A 25,899-nucleotide genomic window follows, 5' to 3' on the forward strand; every position below is an offset into this window, starting at 1 on the left:
ATTAAGAGATTGATCAGGAAGCCTATTTCTATCAAGCTTGGGGCTACAGAAATCTGGCCCAGGTCCAGTTTAATTCAAAGTTTCATTTGTAACCTGGATGATGGGCTAGGCAATATTTCTATTAAATTCACAGACAACATGAAACTGCAGAAGACTGAAAGGATATTGGTTGACAGGATCAGAATTCAAAATGGTTTGGACTTGTAGGAAAAAAATTCAGAAGAAGACATGAGAGGGGATTCAGAGCAAGCAATGGAAACCTATATTCTTAGGCCATGTTTCCACAGTCATGTGAGATCTGTGCATTGCTCAATCACCCACCTTTACCACCTCAGTCAGTTGCAGATACAATGTTTATCATCATAACTTCCAATTTATTGCCACATGAGCAACACGCCATGTTCACCTCTACCTTAAGCAGCAGTAGTAGGCTGCATATCTACCTGGAAGTGGTCAGAGAGCTGTGTGAAGAGGAATGGACCCATTCAAAGCCATCACACACATCATGAAGGGACAGTGCAATTTTACGGCTCAGTGGTACTTAATCTGGGCTGCTGTAGTTCTGCCATCTGCAGGACTTCCCAGCTACATTCCCATTCTTTTCTTTTTTTTGCTACCACTGCTTCTAATTCAACCACATGCTGAGACAGTTCAGGGGGCTGACAGCTGGCTGTGCCAAGAAAGTGATTATTTTTTTGTCAGAGCAGCTCTCAGAGTCAGCTCACCACATACATAATTCTATGAGCTTGTGCAATGTGAGGGATGGGAACGTGTCTGGGGCTGAGTGGGGCAGCAGGAACTCAGCAGCTCAGATGTGACCAGCTCCAGGTGCCATAACACTGTAAACAGAGAGAGGCCTCAGCTAAGACTTTAGGAAGTCACTGTAGCCATATGAATAATGGGACTCCCCCTCTGAAATCATCCCATGAGAAAAGAAGTGCCTCATAGCTGTGGGATGAGCATCTGTGGGTGGCTGGAGAAAATGTGCTTGATCACCTGAAGCCCAGAGGAATATTCCTTAAAGGGAAGAAAAATGTCAGACTAACTTGAAAAGGATTCTGCTTCTCTGCTGTCTCCTGCATGGCATTTGCAGGAGCAAAGAGGAGCAGATGGCACCAGACAGAGAGCAAGAAGCCCAAAAGGAGCCCCGGTCACCACCTGTGCCTGCCACAGCATGTTCACTCACCCGGGACAAATGGGAGGGACAAATTGTGGAGAATGCCCTGACTGACTGTGCTGTGCACAATCCCTGACCACTGCTTGCTGTGCTGCAAAATTATGCATGTGCTGGAGGGAAAGCAGTAAACAATTGTGCTCTGCAAGTCTTGCTCCTAGTCTTTTTAAAGGTGTTATTCCTGCACTACCCTGGACCCCAACCTCTGCCAGACCTGGCATAGATCCCCTAGGCTGCTGGTTCACTGATTATTCCCAACACCATGTTAATAATCCTCCAATTTACTCTCTCAATTTTTCTGCTTGGCAAAAGTGCAGAGGACCCAGAGCTGTTAAAATGTAACAGAATTTGTTAAATTGTAACAAAGGCTGAGCTATGCAAAGACAAGGGCAGGTCTGAGAGACAGAGGGACTGTGGAGAACTGGAAAGGTCAGAACCCCATCATGTGTCCTTCTGTGTCCATCCCATCCAGTGACTCTTACAATCCACTGCTCCTTGATCAGAAAGATTTTTCAGTGTTAGAAGGAATCTTATTGTCCTGGGAAATATAACAACTGCCACACATAGGGCACAAATGCTATGGTGTGGTGGTGGAGGAAGATGCAGGAGAGCAGAACATGGCTCAAAGTGCAGAGATCCTTTGGCCACTGGCACTACCACTCCATCACCTGCTCTCTCTCCAAAAAAACTACAGAAGATATCATCACCTGGACAGAAACCATGGGAAAAATAAAAGCAATTGGAGGTCTAGAAACACAAGGAATGAATTGAAGAATAAAGGATATTTATCCTGTGGAGGAAAAACAAAGGGAAGCTTCATAATAGCCTTCAGAACTTTTTAGTGGAGAGAAGCAGAGCAGTGGAATGACACTGTTTGCAGCAATCACACTCACTAAGTTTTTAGGATCTGGTCTGGACAAGGCCTATGAGGAAACTGGTGATAAAATCCTGGGATGAGTTGATGACCTGTGCTACCTCTGACTAAATTTTTAGGATCTTATAATTAATACACATCATTGCATTTGCATCCTAGAGCAAACAAAGCAATAACGAGAGAATTACAGGGATTTGGTTAAGAATATTGCTGCAATCAGAGTCCCCTCTTAGCACACTGAAAGGATTCTGCTCAGAAATCAGAGGCCCAGACAACTCTGCAATCCATACTTCCATCACCATTCTTCTTCAGTCTTCAAGTTATTATTCAATTGCTCTTTTAATTACCTTTATTATAATTTGCTTAAATTAATTTAACTCAAATAAAAAATATTTACTCATATTTACCAAAATCAGAAGGATTTCAGAAGTTGTACTTTTGTACATATTATATATTGTCACCTATTCTGTGGATTTAGGACTGCTAAATAACATTAAATTCTCTATCCAGTTCTCCTTGAGTCCTTCAGTGTGTTACACTAACAAGTACACTCTGGGAAAATGCTTCTGGAATCACCTTCTGTCTTTTAAAATAGCATCAGAATGGTTATAGCAATTATTTTGTCAACCAAACCAATTTTATTGAACTACATGCATGATCTGATTTGAAAGTAATAATAATGAAACAGAGGATCAACACAGGAATTCTTTCAACAATTTTTACTCCTCAGTTAAATTCCTCTATGAAAATAGTAATTTTGCTGAGATTTTCCACTTTTTACTGTCCTTTAGCAGCTAGCTTGTCCTTTTACTCATGCATTTGTGCAGCTGAATCTCACTGTTTGTGTCATTTCAGCTGCCTGGATGTGCTCATGCAGTGCTACAAGGAGAGGAAGCCTGGGAGTGGTGCCTGTTGCATCCCAAAGGACAGACTGAAATGTCATTTAGAGCTTTGCTATTGCTTACACTCCAGTGCTGAATGACAATGTAGAATACAAGCTGTGATCATCTGATTCTAGATTTTCTGGTGGTAAAATGAATCCTGGAAGAACAGACATCCTGGTACCCTGCAGGTTTATTCTGGATCATCTTAATATTTCTTATCCCCTGTTTCTAAACACACACTCTTATTGCCTTGTGATTCAAAAGGCTGACCAGTTTACTGGGTTCTAGGAGGGTTGTGGCAGGGAGAAGGGGAACTGATTTGAGGGCAATTCCTCTGATTCTTCCCTTTATTTCCAAACAGATTCTCTTTTTCTAAACACAAGAAAAATCAAAATAATACTGTATAATTCTACAGCTCCCATCCTCAAATCTTTCCCATTCAAAACCTCATTAAAAATCCCTTGTCCTTTCTCATTTTTTTCTCGGATCACCAGTACCAGACTTATGTGGGTGTGCCCTAGCCTATATTTATTTATTTATCTAAGTGATATTTCTGCTTCCTTCTATAAAGAGAAACCAAAAAGGATGAAACAATACCCAACAAATTTCTCTGTATATATATGTGCTTTCTTTTGGATGAAGCCAGCTGGTGCTTCAGCTGTTTTTTTGCCGTGGAAGTGTTTAATAACTTCTTAATCTTAAATGAGGAATCCTATACATAACTGTATACTCATCCTTGATGAATGCCCTGATAAATCCTAATTTTTTACTGCAATATAGGAATTCGGGCCAAGTAGAGAAAAGTATCATAAAGCAACCCTCTCATTTTTCATGTGAATTTTGCAGAGGTTTCAAATATGTTTAAATTAACTTTGTAGACTGTACTTCCCTTGGCCTTTGTCTTCTCTTCTGTTTATTTATGCTATTTTAGCCCCTCCAGCAATATTCAATAAATAATCGTTTCCTTTCTGTTAAAATCTGCCATTGAACAATGCTTGTTCTAATGCATATTTCCTATAGTTTTAGCTGAAAATCACCATCACCACCAGCCTGAGAAAGCTTAATTCTATAAGTTGTTAGTGTAGGCTAGTGCTTAAGAACTTAACTCCCAGAAATTAGGAAAATGAAAGCAAACACATCTAGTTTGGCTATGTTTCTACACAATCCTGCATGAAGCAAAAGTCAAAGGATTTATTGTTTCTATTACATGTTGCATATCAAAATACACTCGATGTCTTAGCAGTTTTGATAAGCATATAACAGAAGGAGCCAACAGAAGTGTATTTCCCATTGTTACTGAGTCTGATTCAGCTTCAGACTGATTTCCAGTCTCAATAGATGTCCTGTCCTAGTGGAAAAAAGGATAACTACATGCTTTTCGAAGAGAAAACTCATCAGAAAGGAGAGACATCTCAGGATTTTTGAGATCGAAAAAATTAATATGTCCTGCCCATTCAAAAGACAGAAGATTTTTTTAGTATTCACTGAGCAGAATTCTTTTGTTTTCTCAGACTGAAAACAAAAGTGTATTGAGAGATTTTATCCTAGAATGACTGTGGCATGCAATGTCTTGGCTACCTGTGACAAGAGCAGCTTACAAGATGAGCTTCCAGACAGATATTTAGTCTTACTCTGATACTTTACTATTCTACTCATGTAGGCATCCCTCCATCACGTCAGTTTTACTGCTGCCTCCCTACAGTCATACCAGCAAGTTCATGTTCTTCCTTTGAAACAACACACTTTGCTGTATGTACTTGTCTCATCTGAAAAGCTTTAAATCATCCTGAGACCTCCTTAACAAGACAGACCCTAAAACATGGTCTTTGTTTAAAGCTTTGTTGGCAAGCCCCTCATGAGACATACAGTAAATTCACTCAAATGAAAAACAGGTCACCCCACTTCACGTTGCCACTGAATCATTGCATATCTCCCTTTCCTGTGCTTCAGATGCAAGTACTGGGTTTTGTCACTCCATTACATTTTAGCTATTCTCCTTTAATAAAAGGAGTCCAAAGCATCACCAAACCTAAGTTTTCCACTTGATCTGTTGCTAAGTTTTAAAAAATCTCGGCATAAATGAAAACTTTGTTATAAAATGAGGTCAGTGCAGGATTGCTGCATGAGGTCACTGAAGAGCTCATAGAGCATGTGTTACACAATGCCAGCAAGTCAAAGTGAGCTACCAGTAACAAACCATGACAATGGCAGCAGAAGTCATAATGATGTGTGGCTGCCTCACAGTTGCTAGAAGTTTTCCACAAACTTGCACTTGTCATGCAAATAGAAAGTCAGAACCTGCTAACAATGGTGTATGAAAACAACACATTGTTTTGCAACAAACAGGCATTATGTTAATGCACCAAGTCTAAACACTCTTTAGGACTAGATAATTATCTCCCTTGTACTTCTGGAAAGGCAGAATTGCACAAAGGAGAACTGCATTAGCTCAGAAATGGTCAAATAGTGGCCCAACTGAGACCTCAGTGCCTGTGGGTACATTTTATCATTGCTGTAAAACAATGATAATTTGTGGTAGCTAGAGACAGAATTTTTCTTCTGCAAACTCCTATAACACTGCTTTAATTATCTTTTCCAGAACTTTCAGGACAGTGCTTGCAATCTATAGCAGAGCTGAGCTAGCATCACATAGCACCAGGGAAAAACAGAGCATTAAAACACGTAATGGACATAGGCTGTCTCAGGGAACTCCAAATGAGGATAGAGAGAGATCAAGCACCAACAAGAGGTCATTTTATGTAAACAGAAGTGGAGAGCACTAAATTTAGTCAGCTGATTATTTATTTCATATTACATTTTGCTTGAACATTTGACTGTGGAATAAAAAAATGCTAATGTGACTCCATGGATATTCTTGAGAGCATAATAAATTTGCAGAGTAGATAGATAAGCTCATTGAAATCAATACTTTGGACCATGCTGAAAATAGCACTCAGGACAATACCACTTAGACATTAGAGATATTACAATAATTGGTTTCATGCAAAACAGATAGCTAAAGACATTGGATTAGTTCCCAGGAGTGTGCTAGACTACATCATTGAAGATGGGTTCTTTAATTGAATGCATATAGAAATAAATACAACAGCTTGAGCCATACACAATATGTCACAAACCTTAACAATTATGGCTACATTTCATTTTGCACACCATCCTATCCCCATAAAATAGCTTATTTCAAATTTAAAGGTACAGAATCCAATAGAGTTGCTTAAGAGGCATTTTATATTCTTTGAGGAAGGAGACACATCCTTCTACTTTTTACTGAAAAGAATCAAGTACAGTCCTGAAGCAATATAAATAATAAATCTCTCTTTTACACATTTATAAAGGCTCCATCAGTATGATACATAATTAACATACAAGCACTTTATATTTCATTATATATGTATGTGAAAATTAACTCCACTTCTAGGTTTCCATAAATTTTCCTGTGCAACTGGTTTGAAAATATGGGCTACATATTTTTATTTTCCTTTTTTTTTTTTTTTGGTTTTCTTTTTCATTTTTTGTTTTGTTTACCTTTCTTTTTGTACATTTATAGAAGCTGAAAAACAGTTTGTAGCTATGCTTATCCTTTTCCTACATCTTAATTTTTTTAAAAGGACCTGCCAATATCTGGACTGGTTTTTTTGTTTAAATGCAGGAAACTAAGAATTTTCATTGGTAGGGTGTACCTATACTGTTCTGATTTTGCAGTTGTATATGTGAAAAAGTAAAACAGAACAACTCAAGCCATAAGGATCACAGATCAATCTGGGCAAATAATCAGACATCCTGCATTAGAGAACTTCATCAATTTTATATATATATTTTTTTTTAAACATATGTATTGTAAACCAAATCTCTACCTTTGGCCAAAACCAACTGTGCACTGTAATGGCTCTCTTATGAGCATTACCACAAGACAATAGCTTTGGCAACAGAGTGCTGTGTTGTCCGTGAGTGTAAAGATAATGAAAATATGTGAATGGAAATCATGTGATTTCCTTGGAATGCTATATTAAACCTCTTGATTGACTCTCATAAATTGCTTTGCAATTACTGCACTAATTCTTTTCCCTGGTTAGAGATTAAACAATGTCGTATTTTCTCAACAAGTTTTCTAACACTTAAAAATGCATCAGAAGAAGGCTGAGCTGCCCTCATAACAACATATGTGCTTTGAAGCATATACTCGAATTTTTTATAAGATTTTGCAGAATCTATTATTCTCCTATAGGACAAAACTAGATTTTAAACCCATAAATATCAAATTAGGTTGCTTGCAGTTTACACCAGAGTAACCTCATTTCAGAGGTGCTCAGAAACCACAGGAGAGAGTGGATTGCATCAGCTCTCAGCCCTGTGAAGACACTTTCCATAACTTGCCTTCACGCACACAGCAATTGTGAAGCAAATCCTCTTCTCAGCTTACTTTGACCCATATGGACAGTCTAGGTCTGTGGAGCCAGATTTTCTTAATGAGCTGCTACTTGGGATACTAATGCAGAGGAATTAAGGGGCTGCCTTAAGGCTCCTTATATGCATCACAGTAAGCAACTGTGCTGCATCCAAGCACTACTGCATTTGAATTCTTAACGGCAAGTCAGTTATTGGTGTTTATTTTTTTGTTTCCTTCATATAACATTGTAAATGTTTATGTTAGCATAAATGAAAGTTTAAAAAAAAATTTTAATCATCTCCTACACACCAAGCAACACACTGGCATGTGATTTGTTTCACTTCATTGATAATATGCTCAGTCTTTTGTGCTGAGGCATGAGAAGTTAATTACTTGCAGCACAGGGTATTTATTACATCTCCTTGTATTCTAAGTGTCAGTATTTTCTGGATGGACTATTTAAATGAACTTTTGAGGTATCAATGTTTTTTGTTGTTGTTATTTTAATGCACATTATCATTATGTTGAGAACTGGGTGCTCATTACTACTTTTCACTATCTTTTAGATATTAGATATAACACCAAAAGAAAGACTATTAGATAGTTTAAGAGAATAAGTGTAACTCAGTTCAAACAAAATAAAGCTGATGTAAAAGGATTGAGCTTTGTGGCATCCAAAAGTCTGTACATTTCTGCTGAAGTTCGTCACTGTCTGCCACTAATCCCACAAAGCTCAGTAGGGATCAGCTGCTGATAACACCAGTGAAAGGGGGTCTTTGTTACAGCACTCTGGGTTTTTGTACATATTGAAGACCTTGTGAGCCTCATTCAGATTGTCTGTTACTTAGCAAACATTAACAGTGTGTATAATGCAGTGCTTCAGACAAATCTGTATTTTCTCAGGGTTTTTTGTATTATTTCCATTTATCACAAATGTTTTATATACAATTCATGCTTATGATTTAATTCTCTATCCAAAATAAATGCTTCATAAATAAACATTTGATTTTTTTGGTCTTCGTTTCAGTGGCAAAATAATGATTGCATGGATAAAGTTCAAAGCTAGAATGTTTCGCCTGTGGTGGATTTATTATTACCATTATAAAAGTTGTCTTCAAAGAGTTAAAGTTGGTTAGTTATCCCAATTCTCCCTGTTTAGTGAAATTATTTTGTTTCCTTAAACTGCATTTAATAAGTAATAAGGAAGACTGGAAAATGAATACACATCTTGCTGTATTGATTTAGATTTAGTTCCTTCTGTTTTCTCTCTGAAGTCTACAAGCCTTTAGGTGCTAGCTAATCTATTCATTTCTGACATGCACATCTTTCTACTGCCTAAGCGCCTCTGCTGTTCTTGAAGCAGCCTCAGAGATTATTTAAAACCACATGCTTTGCTTTTTCACCTGCTCACCATTTCCACATACTTTTATTGTGTACTTCAAAACGTTATAATTGTACTCTAAGAAACTCCATTGTCATATTAGGTCTAACTTAACACAACCACATTATCCAAGGATAGTCCCTACATCCATTGTCCTGCAACTGCAGGAATACTGCGAGATCTCCTCTTGGGTTCTGAAAGTGCCTGGCAGCAATTCCATACTCGGGACTGCATTTTAAAATGGATAGCTACTAGTGTTGGAAGGTAATGACTCAGGTTGTGCATATACAGGTAAGATGCAAGCAAAGTTAAGACTGTGGTACTATGGTAAGTGTGATGAGAGCAGACTGCAGAGTTATTTTTAGATGACAGCGCAGGAAAAAAAATGATGTGTTTAAAACCCACAAAATGCTAAATTCAAACCTACAAAGTGCAGAGTCTTTGTGACTGAAGCAGCCATAATTAGCAAAGTGAGGGACCAAGGCTGGTGAAAAGGCTGGAAGGCATGTCCTGCACAGAGTGGCTGAGGACACTGGTTTTGTCTAGTTTGGAGCAAAAGCAGCTGAGGTGAAGCTTTAAAGCTTCCTGAGGAATGGACATGGGGAGAGAGGGGGGTGATGAGCTCTTCTCGCTGGGATGCAGTGACAGGACATGTGGGAATGGTTCCAAGCTGCACCAGGGGAGGTTCAGACAAGACAACATTAAGCATTTCTTTACTCTGAGGTTGGTCAAACACTGGAACAGGTCTCCTTGAGAGACAATCAATGCCCTGTGCCTGTCAGTATTTAAGAGGCGTTTGGACACCAACCTTAACAACATCTAATGTTGGTCAGCCCTTGTGGTTGGGCAGTTGGAGAGATGGTCACCGTGGGTCCCTTCCAGCTGAAACAGTCTATTCCGGTCTATCCATACAGTCACAGTGCCATGCTATACAAACTATGTCTTCTCAGAATAACTTCTCCACTGAATCCTTCTGCCTGAGCCTCCTTAGGCAGGGGTTGGCCCAAGCTGTACAGTCTCTGAAGGGAATTTCCCTACCACCCAGAGCAGCGGTGAACTATTTCCTCAGGAGGATGCAGGCCTTTTATAAGCCTGGAATGCCAAATAGATAAATACAAGTGTCAGTAGCTTCCATAGTCTAGAACACCTCTGGACTATGGTCTCATTCAGGCAAAATTGAAGAGCAGAACCACCACTCTGAAGAGAGCTCCTTTCTGTGCTGCCTAGGACCTGCCATGTCCCCTACCACAAAAAGTTGTCCCACCAAGTAAACTAATTTCCTACCACTGCTCTGGATTCCAGATCACCATATGCAGACAAGCAAAAAATGTAGCAAAGGATAGTCCCTGAAAGGCATCCAAGGCAGCTAGTTTATATAATCATAGAATAGGTTTTGGCTGGAGAAGACCTTAAAGATCATCCAGTTCCAAATGTCCTTGACAAGGGCAGGAACACCTTCCACTAGAGCATGTTGCTTTAAGTTCATCACTGCCAGATATTCCCATTCAAATTTTGCATATTTTTGAATAAGTGAGGACTTTACCATACAAGGATAGAAGATGCCAGGCTTGTAAGCTTACTTTTTTTTCTAAATGTATTCTTCACTTTAAAGGTCATCATATTTTATTTAGCTGACATTCATGAAGTGCTTGATCTCATATGCTACACTCTTGATTGCAAGCCTGACTCTGGGAAGCAAAATAGATTTATGCTTTTTTGTTTAAATTCTACTTTATTTTGAGCCATACCTTATTACAATGGGGAAACTGAATTTCTATGCTTGTTTTCCATGTTAAAGCAAGGGAACATCAGTCTTAGTTCTCTTTTTTAGACAGTCTTTGTCTACTGAATTTCATTTCTTAGAGTTTTGTAGTATTCTAAGTAGCTTTTTGAAGACAGACCAATTTCAAGATTCTAAATTCCAGTGGGGCAATGGAGCATTGCTGTCTTCTGAACTGAGTTTCAGGAACTGGTCCTTTACAGCAAATTTATGAGAGGAATAAAGGTGCTTTGTGTTTGACAATAATACAGGCTTTTCTTTCTTTTCAAAAATTCTTGAATCTCAGAACATTCCTCATCTCTTCACTTTGTGCCCATGGGAACTAATGTCTCTTTATTCCTAAACACCATCCAGTTGTCTTCCATGTAAGTGCTGTCACCTGAAACTTTGCTGATTCTGGCACTGAATTGTAATTCTTTCATTTCTCAGAAGAGAAATCACCTTATCTTAACCTATACATCAGGGATCTGATACAACAGAGCAGTGTATTCAATATGGTCTAGTGAATGCAAAAATGACCCACAGACTGCTGACCTTGCCTATTTTCATTGGTGATCTGGAGCTGTAGGATCAGAATAAGATCAAAAGGCCTTGTCTATGTAAGGGTACCTCCATTGTGTAGTCTTTAGACACAGCTGAGCTGCTGACAGGAACGATGTGGTTCAGCATGACCTGAGGCTTGAAAAGTGACCTTTCAGGATGTGCTTCTTGTGAACATTGTGACTGCAGAGGTATTTACAACTGCCTGGGTACTAGAAAGACTGAATTTCCCTCTGCAGATGTTACTCTCTTCCCCTTGTGTCAACAGGCTGGTTTATGGCCCAGTGCAGAGACTGAACAGCTGTGGTGGTTAGGGATGGTGACACAGGGTGAGGGAGCAGCCCAGCCAGGGGAAACACAAGCTCTGCAGATGAATGTTAGAAGAATCTCTCTGGGACTGTAGCAAGGTAACTTCAGCAGTCAGTATCCCTGAGGGCTTCCCCTCTGACGTGCATTCCTGAGATGGCCCGGGGGCCTGAGGCTTGATCCACACAACACAGCACAGCCCGAGGCTTCGTGAGAGGGGTGGCGCTCGAGGGCATCCTGAAAGATAACACACGGCAGTGCTCACATTCATCCAGGGCATACCTTACAAATACTGTGACCCTAAGATATTAATACTGAATTGAAATTAAAACACGTGGTGTAGCTCTGCCACATCTCAGTAAGCAAAATTCTGATTACACTGGAAGATGTTGCAGACTCAGTCCTGTCCAGTTTCACCCTTGGAGTAGCATGCTTCCCCCACTGCTGGTTTAAATAGTATCTTTGAGGAGCTTTGAGGGAAATAAAAAAAAATGCCAACACTCAACTCCATGTTTTCCTTCTTGCTTTTGTCTACACGCTACTATTCCAATTACAGGTGATGTTATTACTATTAGTACTAGGCAAAATAAATCTTTTACAATTCTCCACAAAAGTCTGAGAGCAATGCAAAGGTACATAATGTAAAATATAGTAAGGGTGGGAAAAGCATACAATCACATATGCTTAATCCAGATTTTCAAGTAGGTACTTCCAAATGCAAAAGGACCTGAAAAAACATACTTTCCTGAACTAACTTTTTTAATTTGCAGAATTTGCACTAATTTGTAGAAATAAATCTCTGGAAATAGTCCTATGAGACCAAATAAATTTTCAAATAGGAGTTATTTTCAAGTTAATTCTAAAAGAGCAGACAAACTTGCTATTCTAAAGCTGCTACATGTTGTAATTGGTATCATTAAAACATGAGTTAAACCTCTAAAATCATAGGAAAGACTTTAATATAACCAGGTATCTGCTCTTCTGGGTATTAATACATTTAGAAATCATGAGAAATCTTTCTCCCAAACTTTGGTAACAAATTTTCAAAAGTGGAAGCTGTTTTGAAAGTGTTTCTCTGAACTATCAACACCAGGGATTGACACTTCATGGAAAGAATGTAAGAATTGGGATGAAACTACAGAATCCACTAATAAGGCTCACCACACAGTGTTTTACTAATCTGCTACGAATTATATGTACTATAGAAATTTCCTGAGTTTAATATCCACCTGCCTGAAAATTGTCACACAGTAATTAGCAGCTGCCAGACTACATTTATTTGCATGCTTATTTCAAATTTCAAAGATAAGTGATGACGCTAATGGGATTTTCTACGAATCATATTCTTGTTGTGTTCCCTCAAAACACCTTTAATAGAACTAACAAATATACCTCAGAATCATTATAAGTGCTGAGTACACACAAAGAAGGCCAAGAAAAAGTATTTCCTCAAACTATCTAAAGCTACCAAAGAAAGAAATTCTGTGAAAAACCATTAACATAACATACAGATAGAGCAAATAGAAACAATCTGTCATGGAGCTGGTTAGTGGAGGGCAGTAATGACATGACTGCTGTGCGTTAAAAAAAGAAAAAAAACCTTACACATTTTGGGTCCTATCCTAGGCAACTGCTTGAGGGATCATCATATTCTAACCAGATCATCATGTTCTTTCCCTGCTATTCTCAAAAGTCCATTAGCATGTCCTCTCATTAAATAGACATTAATTTTTCCTCTGATCCATCCATGACATTTACCTCCAACTCTGACATGTTAAATTTCAAGGACACAAAGTCTTTCATGCTTTCTTTCATGCGGACCCTTATTCTTGCAATAATTCCCCCTTAAACACACCAATCTATCACATAATCCTTCTTGAAAATCCTACTTAAAATGTCTAAAGAAACATTTGGGCAGCAGTGTGTGAAGATCATAGACTGTAATACAGACCAATAATGGTCCAGTATTTCCTTGTATTAACTCAATTGCCTTTCATTAGCTAATTTTAGATATCAAGATCTCCAGAGGCTGCCTTATTGTTCTGTTTCTATAGCACCTGGTCCTCAGTTTGAGTTCTCACTAGCAGTAATGCAAATAAAGATTTTGACATACAGATAAGATTTCTAAGGGCTCAAAACCAACCATAAAATAAACAAAAACATAAGAAAATCAGTTATTTTTAAATCTGTCTTACTATTTTGAAGATGACATGTTTTTAACAACACTGGCTGATGTAACCATTAATGCTGTTTTGAAGTCACTGTTGGGAGAAATGTTTGTACAAATCAAGTATTCTGACTAATGGAGCTGCAGTTGGTATATATCCAGTAGATTAGAAGCTTTTCAGCAATGTGCAGAGCATGAATCTTTGGAAAATTTTTATTTATTTCTCTTTAGTAGAAGATCTCTGAGTGACTGGGTCAAAGAAGGCAGTGGCATTTTATCTAGGGAGGGACATAGGGAGGGAGGTTCCAAAACCAGAACAGGAGGAGCCATGGTGAGGAAGCAAGGAGGAAAACCTAGAGACAAAATAGTAGTACTCCATTCTGCACAAGGAAGCTTTGTTCACAGCTGTCTCATTATCAAGGGCATTCCACTTCAGTACTTATCCACAGGTTCAAAGAATGGTTGAAATTAAGTATCACTCATAAATACCTAAAGGCCAGACTGTAGGGTTAGATGAGCCTGAGCATGACATTGGGACCAGAAAGTCTAATAATACTCTTGAATGTAACAGTGAAGGAGTAGAGAACCAGGAGAATAATTTATTGAGGTGTTAGAACTGTAAAAATTATGGAAGGGCTGAGAAAACAGCCTTTCAGTGAGAGACACAGGACTTGCACACACTAATAAAAGTGTTACTGCAGAGTAATGAGGTGCCATGTGTCAGCTGACTCACAGTCACCCCTGAATACTCAGTTTGGGTTTGTGGCCAATGCAAAGCAATTCAAATTAACTCTGCCCTCTTTAAAAGAGGGGAGTTGTTCAGTTTAGTTTATCAAGAAATAAGCTGGGAAATTATTTCGTGCCTGTGTACAAGAATGCTTACAAGTAGAAAAGCCCGAGTATCAAATAGTTCCTCAGCTGCTGAAAAATTGGAATAATAGCTGTGGATGCAATTAGCTGGTGTCCTAAAACACAACAGAAGCAGGGAATTTTCCAAATTGTTGAGTCTTGATATCAAGTCTAAACAACTTCTAGAAAGTTTACCCAAGCACAAGATTTTAGCTTCATAAAGAGGAGAGCTGAGGCAAATGCACAGTCTGTCAAGAAAAAGACCTTGCAGTTTCATTGGGATGGCAAATTTTTGAATCTATTTAAGTTAAAGATAGAAGATGATCAGATATCACTGCAATCATCCAACCTAACCTGCTGTACAAAATAGAATCTGTAGAATTCAAAGACTCATTGCATGATGGTACCGTCTGTCCTGTTTTTAGCCGGGATAGAGTTAATCTCCTTCTTCACAGCTGGCACAATCCTGCATTTTGAATTTAGTATGAAAATAATGTTGATACCACACCAATCTAGTTGTTGCTAAGTAGTGCTTACTCTAAATCAAGGACTTTCCATTTTCCCATGCTCTGCCTACAAGCAGGTGCATGAGAAGCCAGGAAAGTGAGTAACTGGGACAGCTGATCTGACCAGGCCAAAGGGATATTCTGGACCATTGAATGTTATGTTCGGCACATAACCTGGGGTTGGCTGGGGCATCAACCACTGCTTGGTGATGGGACAGGTATTGGCCAGTGGCTGGTGAGCACTGCCCTGTGTATTGCTTGTTCATCTTCAGTTTTCTACCTTTCTTGCTCTCTTTATCAGTAAAATTACTATTATAATAATTATTATTTTATTTTTATTCCATTATTAAACTGTTCTTAGCTCAACCCACAAGTTTTTTTCCTTTATTTTTGATTCTCCTTTCCACTGGGCAGAGCTGCAGTGATGAGTGTATGTGTGGTACTTTGTTGCTTTGTACTGGACTGGAGTTAAACCATGACACAATCTCAGTTGCATGTACTCCAGTATCAAACTGTGGATTCAACCACTAGAGGCTGTATTATTATGTTGCAGATTTGCACTATATCTGACAGAAGAGCTGCTGCAGAAAGTCAAAGTCTAGGAGTATTTGCCTTTTAGATCCCATGTTTTTCATCCCCTTCAAAATATCAAAATAAATATGCCACACTGATATGGTAGGCAGTTTAAGAATGCTAGTGTTGACTAAGTTTGGGTAATAGTGTGATAAGTGTTGCCTTAAAGGTACCACCATCAGCTAATGCAAAAATGAAGATGTAAGATCACACATTTTCAGCAAGAATTAATATTTACACTCAACTATACTTATTTATTATGTGACGTACAAATACAGAAAAGAAATTTAATGCATTAGCAGCAGAACAATGTATATACCTTTATATGCTGTAGTAACTGATCATACATAAGTATTAACAAGGAGAGCAGCAATGAAGTTAAAAAAAAAAAACAACAGTGGTGACTTTCATTGGAGAAAATAAGGAATGATTAGGACGGAAAAACTATTAAGAGTTAAAAAACTGAAAGAACATGAAGATAGACCCTGCATTCATTCATCTGATTTACTATAACCAGTAAAATAAATATGGTTGACAAGCTTTATTATTTATGCTAAAGAATCTAGCAAGGATTGCAAAGGGCAGTAACATCTGGGCAGGCTTACAGTTATTTATTTGGACATTTTACAAATGGCAGCAAAAGAGTACCTGCTTACTCATCTGAATTCCCTGAAGAGTTTTAAAACACAGTAATAAAGAGTCACTTATAGAAAGCTAATAACTATCACCAGAGGGGAGTGAAAGAGCCACAGGAGAGTTTCTGGGCCAAAATACAAACTTCCGAAGCTTTCTGCAGGAATTGGATAGGAGTCCTAAGGGCTTTGAGGCCAAAAGAAACCACTGCCATGGATCACATCCCTGTATTCCCAATGCAAGCAACACCATGTCGTTCAGTGACACTTTGCCAGTGTCCCTTCTGCTGCATTAGTCACAAACGCTCAGCTCAGCTGTGTTTCCCCCTTTTTGCCTTGAGTGATCCTTGTGGCTTTATATTGAAGAACAAAGCAACTCCTCTGATAGGTCTTATTCCTTGAGTACAGAAAAAGCTTTTTAGGAATTCAGATTTAAACGTTACTTAGCCTAAAAATATTTTTGCACGGACCTCTTGGGAACGACAACATTTATCTTTAGCTCCCTCGAAACTAGACAACGAACTCGTAAAACAGATTAAACTGTTGAACCATAAATTACGAGCTGTGAGGGAAGAGACTGTCTCTGCACCTGCAGGCAGTCCCGGAGGGGACAGTGCAGAGACCTGTCCTGTGGGCTTCAACCTGCTCCCACTCCTACCAGGCAGGCACTGCGCCTCACCTTCCCCTGCCCTTGGGTTTTTGTTGTTAAACACTACCCGAACCGCACGGCTGGATTCGTCCTGCCTGTCGCTGGGATTACCTAGCCGGCGCCTGCCACCTCCTCTCCTCTCGGGGCTCGGGGTGGACGGACTGAGGGAGGGAAAGAGGGAGGGGGCCGCCATCTTCTCAGGGCGGGCGCGGGTGGCGAGCGCGCGGCGGCAGGTCCGCTCCGGGGGCCGTCGGGGGGTCGCGCGGCCGCGCCCCCGCCCCGCGAGCGCGTGAGGGAGCGAGGGAGGAGGAGGAAGAAAGCGAGAGGGAGAAAGCGAACGGGAGGGCGGGGTGTGGAGGCAGCTCCCGCGGCTGGGCGTGTGCCCGGCCCCCGGTGCTGCGTGACCGCGCGGGAGGAGCAGGAGGAGGAGTGTGGGTGCGGGGAATTTCCTTGTGTGGCGGCGGAGGAACAACACCGCTCCAGACAGCAGGGCTGGGAGGAGGGCGCTGCCGCCGCCGCCGGTTGCCGAGCGATGTGAGGGGGAGCCCCCGCTACGTCCACCCCTCCCTGCCCCCTGGAGCCGCCTGCTTTCCCCTTCCCTCCCCTCGCTCATCCCCGCCCCGCCATGCCGGACCAGATCTCCGTGTCGGAATTCGTGTCCGAGACCAATGAGGATTACAAGTCACCCACCGCCTCCAACTTCACCACCCGGATGGCCCAGTGCAGGAACACGGTGGCGGCCATCGAGGAGGTGAGCCCGGGCGGGGGCGCGGGGCGCGCAACCCTCTCTGGCCTGGCAGCAGAGAACAAGGCGCTACCGGCGCTGGCTCCTGCCGCTCCCTCTCCCGCCCGGCCCCGAGCAGCGCCCTCGGCTGCCGCTTGGAGGAAATGGAAATGGGGCTCGCCCGAGTGGAGAGGGGAAAGAAAAGGAGGGGGGAAGGGCCGGGGCGCCGCTCCCCCGGCCCGCGGGGCTCACGCTCCACCCGTCCCTCAGCGCACGGCGGGGCAGAGTCGTCCGCTGCCCTCAGCTGGGGGAGCCCGAGACGTCGCTTCTCGCTCCTCCTGACGCTCAAGGAGCCCCGACCCGGGCGGTTCCGCCCGCTTTCCCTGTAAATGTTGGGGGGGGGGGGGGGGGGGGGGGGGGGCGGGGGGAGAACTTGAACTCTGCAGTCTCCTCCGTCAGCCCCTTCTTTCACATCGACACCTGAACCGCCTTGGCCTCGCCAGCTGCCGTGTGGAGCTTCGGCTTTCCCTGTTTGTCCTTACCCTGAGTGTGTGTCTGCCTGCCTCCGGGCACAGGTGGGATTTAATCCTCTTTCCAGTTCCCGCAAGCAGAAATTTAAACGCACTTCCCCCGGCCATACGGTTTAAGGCAGCCCTCCCTGGGATCCACTCCCTCAGGGCCGTGCCCGCTCTTCGGTGTGCGGGATCCCGAGCTCCCTCTTCCCTGCCTTCTCCGGGACAGCCGGGCTGCGGGTGCCTGGCTTGAGCCGCTTTTGTCTCGCCGAGAGCCGAGTGTTTCTCTGTCTTTAAAGATAGTCGGAACGTGCCGTTGAACCTGATGGTGAGAGCCCACCCTCTCTCCCACGGGGGATGTCTGCCAGCACTCGGGAGAGGGAGGCTCTTTTCCCTCCTGTTTCAAATCAGAGGGAAATCTGGGACAGGTCTGAACACAGAGAGCACATTCCACATCCCAGTCATACACGCACAATGAAATGAGACGCGTCTGTGTATCTTCACTCCCCTAGCAGCTTCTCTAAAGTAACTTGTAGGAGGGGGGAATCTAACTTGTGCTGCAGATTAATTTGCTCCATCTACCTGTTACATCAGTTCTTACAGTGTGTATTTAGTTGATTTGTTTTGTAGTAAGCATATATTTTAAAAAGAGCCTCTTCAGCAAAAAGAGTCTTGTCAGTTGTTGATGTCCCTTCTTTCAAAAGAACTGCCACTAGCAATGGATTATTAACGTGTCTTAAGTGAACAAAACCCAGGTTAGGTGTTTAAACACCCTTTTCAGGATTTTCCTGTTTTGCCAGTTCCCAAAACCACTAAAGCAAGGAGTTGAATTCAAAATAATCTTGTTCCTGAGGTAATTTTCTGCCCTGCAAGCTTGCACTAAAATGACTGGATTTAATTATGCTTTATTAACCCGATAGTCTTAAGATCAACAATTCTGTAACAAAGGCAACCTCTTCCTGAATATTTATAGTAATGAATGATTTTAATTGCATGGTGGAAGTGCTTAATAATTGATTAATACAAGATCTAAGTTGGTATAAGCATTTGTGCCAAAAGCAGTTTTGTGAGATTTAGAGATTTTTATTGCTGAAAAACATTGTTTTTTCTCTAAGTCTAATTTAGTGGATTGGTGTTTGATTTTTAATAGAACTCAGTCAGAACATTAATTTTTTCTTTGTATCTGCATATTTCTGGTATTAGATGCTGTCTGCTAGCTTAGTACAAAATTATTTTAGTAATAATGATGATAAACAACGAGCCTAGTAAAGTTTGCAAGGCAGGAGGTGAGAGATTGCAGAGACTGGCAATAGTTGTTAATAGTATTGATCTATCTGGCACTTCTGGCAAAATATCAGCAGTTCCTGCCTGTTTGTGCTGCTGTCTGAAAGCATGTGTGGAAATGACTGCTGAATCTTTTTCTGTGATTTGACAAGAACAACAAATATATTTTCTTAGTTTCAAAATGGTGAAATTTTTTTTTAGGCTTAGACTTCTTTGGTTTAGAAATACTCAGGTCCTTTGGTTTGGAAAACTCAGGCACCATGACGTGCCTGGTTTTTCAGGTTAAATGTGATTCCTGGATAAAAAGCTGTCTATAAGTTGTGTAATAGAGAAGTCAGGGCTCAGCACCTTTTTTTCTGGGAGGCTGGGCAAGAAGTAGTTCCTCAGCTTGTTATGAACTAAAGCTTATTAAAGAATGCAACCAAAAATGTTCAGGGAATACAAAGAACCTGTGCATTTCCAGTGGCATGGTAGTGTGAAGCATTGATTTGCAGAGCACACAGCTCTCTTGCAGCAGGCAGTGTAGTTCTGGGATCTGGAAGGTCTGGCTGTGTGTGATTGAGGGAATGTGTTACTTTAGAGCAGTTAATAGGTAAGTTGAAACTGGCTTACTGCTGACTTTGTGTATGCACTGGTTTGAACAAGCAGCTGTAAGAGCCAGTTTATTAACTGAAGACACATTTTTACTTCCCAGGATATTGTATGCATTCATTAAATCAACAAATTAAGTGGTTAATACTGATACTTAGAGGATGTCTCTTTACTGCTACTCCCAGAAAACGGAGGAACGGAGTATTCAACTGCCTGCATGAAGCCAGCTGTAGGCTCCCAAGTCTGGTGCTTCCTTGGGAGCTGGGGAGGCAGTGCAGAAGCACAGGAGCGGGAGGCTGCTGTGACCTGTTAGCCTGAGCTCAACTGTCCACACACACAGATGTGTTTTCACATCCTATTGGGATGTCTTTTGCACTTAACATTGCTGGCTACTAGTTTTGTAATTCTGTCTTTGTTAATTAGTAGGTATTTTAACAGTGTCTTAAAAGTTTAGTTAATGAAGCTTTCCATGGTGGAGTGGAAGAGGCTTGTTAAGTGAGGAAGTTAAAAAGATGTTGGACAATTAAGAGTGTATAATTTATCAGTATATCTTTGTGGGCAGTGGTATTGTCTTAAATCTGAACTTGGATTAACTGACCTCTGTCAGTTTCACAATATGGTTGATTCTTAGTATCAGTTGAAAATACTTTCAGTTTTATTGTTTATATAATTATATACACTGATTACAGACATGGATTATGGCTTTTGAGATCACCAGAAACACCTGCATTGCAGTTTGGGAGCTGGTGCCTGTTCAAACACTTGCAGAAAGAGCATCGGATTCTTTGCTGAATCTGTTTATTTGCTCTCAGTAGTGGAAAAGGGATTAGGGAAGGCATGCTTGTGGAACACAAAGTGATTTCAAAGGAAAAGGAATCATATAGTTTCTTCATTGTTCTCAGATTAGGATGTTAGCAAAATGTTGGGAATATTTTGCTTCTTCTGAAACAAAATTATTAGTGAGCAATATGTCATAGGCCCTTACAGGTTACTGTTTAATCTTTACATGTGTGATAGTGTCTAAGATGAAATAAGTTTTAATTGATAGAGTGCAGAGCATGGTCACATGACTGGGGGAGGGGTTGCTTGAAATCCGTAATGTGGTCTGAGAGCTGAAGCCTTTTTAATTGTCTGTTTCTACTAAAGGTCACAGGATCTAAAAATTTGTGGTGACCATTCTTAAACTATGAATGCTTAAAAATCTGGTTTCAGTACTGCTGTTACGTAGAACACATGCTTCTCTCTTTTATATGCTGTAAGTTAAATAAAATAGTCCCTAAACTGTAATGAAACCTGTAAAGTGGTTCTAGTCACTGTGATAATTTTAAATATTTTTAAAAAGTAGTTTGAGTAATTGAATGACTAGAATCTAATTGTGCCACTTTTTTTTTTTTTTTTTTTTTTTTTTGAAGCATGAGTTAAGTTTTACAATAAAGAGTGGAAGTGAAGCCCATATTTCTGTTCTGACTGTTTATTGGGGTCCAGTGCTGGACCAAGTAATTAGGATAGGGAGCAGTTTTGCAGACTAATTTGTAAACAGAGAGTAGCAGACCATCCCTGTGCTTAAGACATTTCCATCTAAGTCAGGATTGAGGTACAAAATTTAACCACCTACGTAAACTTCACTGCATGCACAGATTTCCCTATGAAGGGAGGAGAATGAAAACACTGAGAGAAGTTTAATAGGTTACTGGAACACTTCCACATCACAGTGGCACTTGCCACTGGAGTAAATGTGTTCTAAAAAGTAGAGAGGACAAACATGGGGGAAATATGTAAAGTGTACAACTAAAAGAAACAGTATAGTGGTACCAAAGATGGTTTTAGTTCTCTGAATAGAAATAGATTTCAATTGCTTACAGTCTATTTAAAAACCACTCTCAAGGAATTTTTGTAAAAACTGAGGAATTAATGTTAAAGGAATAACTTGTAATTTCAGGTCTCTACTTTTGCCTTTGTTTTGTAGGTCCCATTCCATGATGATTATACCTCAAGAATTCTGTTATTTTACACTTTGAAATTTTTTTTTTCAATTACCACTCCTACAAATGCAGCATGTCATTTTTGTATCAAATCCTTTTCTTCCTCACTGTCATTTATAATGCAATTTTCTATCAGAAATGGCAAATCTTCTTGCTACCTAAGGCAATCCACAGTTTTCAGCTGGCTTGGAGTGGTGTAAGGGATCAATGTTTATTGAATTTGATTCCCTCTTGTATGACACAATTCTGTAGCATTCTCTTCTGCATTTTGGTTCTGCAAAGCTACCGAGGGGGAGATGTAATAACAGCTTGGTAGGGTGGGAGAATGTGAGTCTGGATACATGGATACACCTGTATATTTACTATTTGCTTGCTACATTTATAGGACTGGATTCTGTTTTCCTATAGTTGATGATTGTGCCTTGCATTTCAAAGTTATGTGAAGAGGGTGATTCTGTATAGTTTGAGAAGCAGTAGGAAGTGTCAATGCACTGTAGTGCATTTTGAGAAATTTACTATGGTTTCTTGTATATTTCTTTTTAATAAAATGTATCTTTATACCCACTATAGCATGCTCTTTAGTAGAACATATTTGCACATTTTTCTTACCTCATTACTAAATACACTTCCACAAGTACATGTTGTTTGCAGTGTTTTTTGTGTTCCTTTCTGGAATCATGATTCTCTGTCACCAGCATCCAGAGGTTTCTGGAAAAGTCATTATAACACAAAAGGCATGATGATTTCAAAAGGAGTATTGTTTTCTTTTTGAGAGGAATATAGAGGATGAAAATTGCAGAATTACGGGAGCTAAACTGTACGGCTTCAGCTGGAGCTTTGTGCATATTTTCAAATAGACTGTTTCAACTTTAAACCTTTAATGTCAACATGTAGTCAGTTAAAACAATGTCAAACCACAAAAAAAGATTTCTGTGCACCTTACTTTAGGGCATTTGATGATGAATCTGCTTCACATTACCAAATGCTCCCATTCCTCCTAGAAGCATGAATGAAAAATATAGATTTATAAAGAAAGATATATATCTTTCTGAAGTATTTTACTAATTGGGGAGTTTGTGTTTTGAGTTTTCCATACTGTTGGTATATTTTTCAGAATCATCTTATCTGAATCTAGTGTACTTCATGCTGATGCTAGAACATGGTAATGCAGAAAGTGGATACTTCTGCTTAGGTTTAACCCACCTTCACTTCCTCTTCATGTTGTTATCTGTATACCATAATATGCAGCAATGTTAGGTAAAGGTGAATAAAGGTGAAGCCTTTATTCTGAAAGGCATTGCAAAGTCACAGGACAAAAGCCTAATCCCTGCTCCAGAGTTCTTACAATCCACATGTCAGGTGGATCTAGCTGATGAATACAGGTGGAGAAATGGAAGAAAACTTGGTGCACCTGACTAGTGTAGTGTGTTAGTAGATGAACCACTGTGAAGTGCTTTCTTTTTATTCATATGCTTTGGAGTAGTGGTTATTAAACACATAGTTCGACTCTTAAATCTATGATTGTTTTATAATTTCCACCTTCTGTGTGTGAGTACGTGTATGTATTACATACAGCCATTCCCTGTATAAGCTCCAGCACTGCACCTTCTGAACCTCACCCTTGAGAGCCCACATGATCTTTATCCAGTTTCCCAGAAACAACCTTTCTACTTAAAGCTCCACAGAAGTCGGGTCTGGCCTTGTTTAGGCTCACTCTTCCCTCTCTTGTCTTGGGTATCAAGCTTCTCCGTGCTTTCAAAATGTCTTCTTATCTTTCTTAATTCCTTGAAACTCCTTTGCTACAGCAATTATTGGTGCTTTGTCTGACCCTGTGGAGGTCCCTGCCTTGGCCCAGCCCTGTCCAAGGTACTGGAGCAATGGCTGGAGCTCAGGTGGGCTTCATGCTGAGATGAAATGCCTCTCATAGTTGGGGCAGTGGCAAGAGCCTTCTCTTGTTCTCAGCCCTTGCTGTCTCCAAATAAATCTTATATTCTCTGTGAAGTTGGGAAGAAGTCGTGTTATAGTCAGGCATCTGTCATGGCAAGCCAAGATGCTGACTTTTATACAAGGAAACAGAAGCTGGAGGGGCTAATGTGAGAATTGCTGGTTTAAAGGAAGGAATAAAGTAGTGGAAACAAGGGAAGTGTTTATTGAATAGTAGGGGCTGAATTAATTATGTACTAAAAGCAAAACAAAGAAATTAAAAGCAAAGCACATACATACACATATACATATATATATATGTATATATATGGAAAAAAAAATCATTAAACTGAGAGCTGGTGAGGTCGATAGAACTGAAGAGTGCATGTACTAAAGCCTGAAAAATGTTCATTACATAGTCCAGGAAAGGGGAAAATTATGGCAAAATCTACAGACTTGAAATACCCCAGGAAGAATGTCACAAATTATCTGAGCCTGTCAGACATGTGAAGAAAAATCCAGATATTCAGAGGAAGGTTTTGTTTTAAAGAATATGTGTAAAGATAACAGACAAATTTGCAAAGGTCATGTTTCTTTAGGAGTGACAGGAGGCAGTAAAGAAAACAAAAACACTTTTAAGCACATAGAATTGCAATGAGAAAAAAAAGACATAATATGCAGTTAGAATATAGTAGTATTAAAGATAATGCAGGTATTGCCAAATCTAAACAAGTGCTATGCTGAAGTTTTTGAGCTCAAAGTGTGGGAGAAGGTAGAATGGATGGCAGGAATAGAGATGCAAGTAAGCAAAGCAATAAACAAAATGGTGAGCTTAAAGCACTCAGTTTGTTGGGGCTGGTTGACTTATTTCCCAGGATCCTGAAACAGCTAAGATGGTAACTAGCAAATATTTCTGACAAATCCTCTGAAGACTAGCTTTATATGTGATGTAGCACAGAGGGTTAAAAAAGCAGGGATAGAAAGGAGAAATATTTACATCTTAAAAATTACAATGAATGCAGAAATGCAGACCATGACCATTAAATTGAGGTGTTCTTACTCAAAGATTGTAAGTGTTCCTGGATGAGTGGCAAGCAAGTACTGGTTCCCCTCCTGCTTCCAGAAATGCTTGAAAAACACTCTAAACATGCATTTACAGCAATTACCACTGGTATTCAAGAAGACAGTGCTTTCACGTTTGTAGCATAGTCAAATGTGCAAGAAGTTCACAACAGGAGAAATTGTGTGTCTCCTTATTTACTCTTTCAGCAGTGCTGGAAGCTGCTAATGGGAAATCAGAATTACTGAGAATCATACTTGTAAAGCTGTAAAAAATGGTTATACCCAGGTCTCATATAGCACTAAAATCTCTCCTTTGGTCCATTTTAACTGAGACAGATTTTTTTTTTTCTTTAACCCAGCTGGAAAATGTTGTTCTAGTTATGGAACAAGCAGAAGTTTGAAGTTTGTATCTATTAACTTTATTACAAATTGAGGGCAGGAGTTCTCTTTTTTTTTGGTAGCCTTTTCCCCACACAGTCTCACGTTTGTTAGCATGAAGCTTAAGCTGTTCTGTATGCCAAATGCTTACTGTGTAGCTGCTCTTGGTGGGGACAGAGACATCAGCTCAAAGAGTTTTAGTAGTAGAGATGAGATTTTCTGTGATTAAGGTGACCACAAGCTTCTTTTGTTTCGACTAAATCTAGACTTCTTTTCTGAAGTTTACATCAGTCTAGGGATTAAGTGGTCAAGTAAATTTGGCTGGGAAGCAACAAAAAATGGTAACACAACAAAGGGAAGACTCACAAAGTAATGGGCACCTGAAATGTTTAAGAGCTAACATGGAGATCAGTCATATATGAAGAACAAGAAAAGGAAATTTGAATTAAAAACTAATTGAGAGATTGAGAGAGTTATTCAGAAGCAGAAGTACTGTGATGGCATATGAGGAATTGAAGGGTCAGGAATTGCCACTTGGGGAGAAGAAGCTATTAAGGAGGGGATAAGGAAATGCATAAGAAGTCTGAGGAAGTTCAGAGAAATTGGAATTGACAGGAACTGCAAAGGAAGAGGGAGTGTGGCAGTGCTCACACAGGAAGTAGGATGAAAACAGGCCTGAGAACGTGGGGGCAGGGCTAATGTGAAAAGGATCAGTGTAGCAAG

At 40.2% G+C, this 25,899-nt stretch overlaps 1 protein-coding gene and 1 long non-coding RNA gene across 5 annotated transcripts in view; one reads left to right on the forward strand and one right to left on the reverse strand.

Moving 5' to 3' along the window:
• The window catches only part of LOC128786456 (uncharacterized), a 37,578-nt gene extending 20,653 nt beyond the window's left edge, over positions 1–16,925 (reverse strand). The window contains exon 1 of the long non-coding RNA XR_008430299.1: positions 16,832–16,925. This is a non-coding gene — a long non-coding RNA (uncharacterized LOC128786456). The remainder of the gene's footprint in view (positions 1–16,831) is intronic.
• Positions 16,926–17,083: 158 nt separating this feature from the next.
• ASAP2 (ArfGAP with SH3 domain, ankyrin repeat and PH domain 2) overlaps positions 17,084–25,899 on the forward strand; it is an 83,410-nt gene continuing 74,594 nt past the window's right edge. For all 4 annotated transcript variants that reach the window (XM_053939706.1, XM_053939707.1, XM_053939708.1 and 1 more), the window contains exon 1: positions 17,084–17,471. In XM_053939706.1, coding sequence (XP_053795681.1) covers positions 17,346–17,471 — 126 coding nt within the window. In that variant the 5' untranslated portion in view covers positions 17,084–17,345. The remainder of the gene's footprint in view (positions 17,472–25,899) is intronic.

The sequence above is a fragment of the Vidua chalybeata genome, chromosome 3, assembly GCF_026979565.1.
Source record: "Vidua chalybeata isolate OUT-0048 chromosome 3, bVidCha1 merged haplotype, whole genome shotgun sequence".
NCBI classification, from domain to species: Eukaryota; Metazoa; Chordata; class Aves; order Passeriformes; family Viduidae; genus Vidua; species Vidua chalybeata.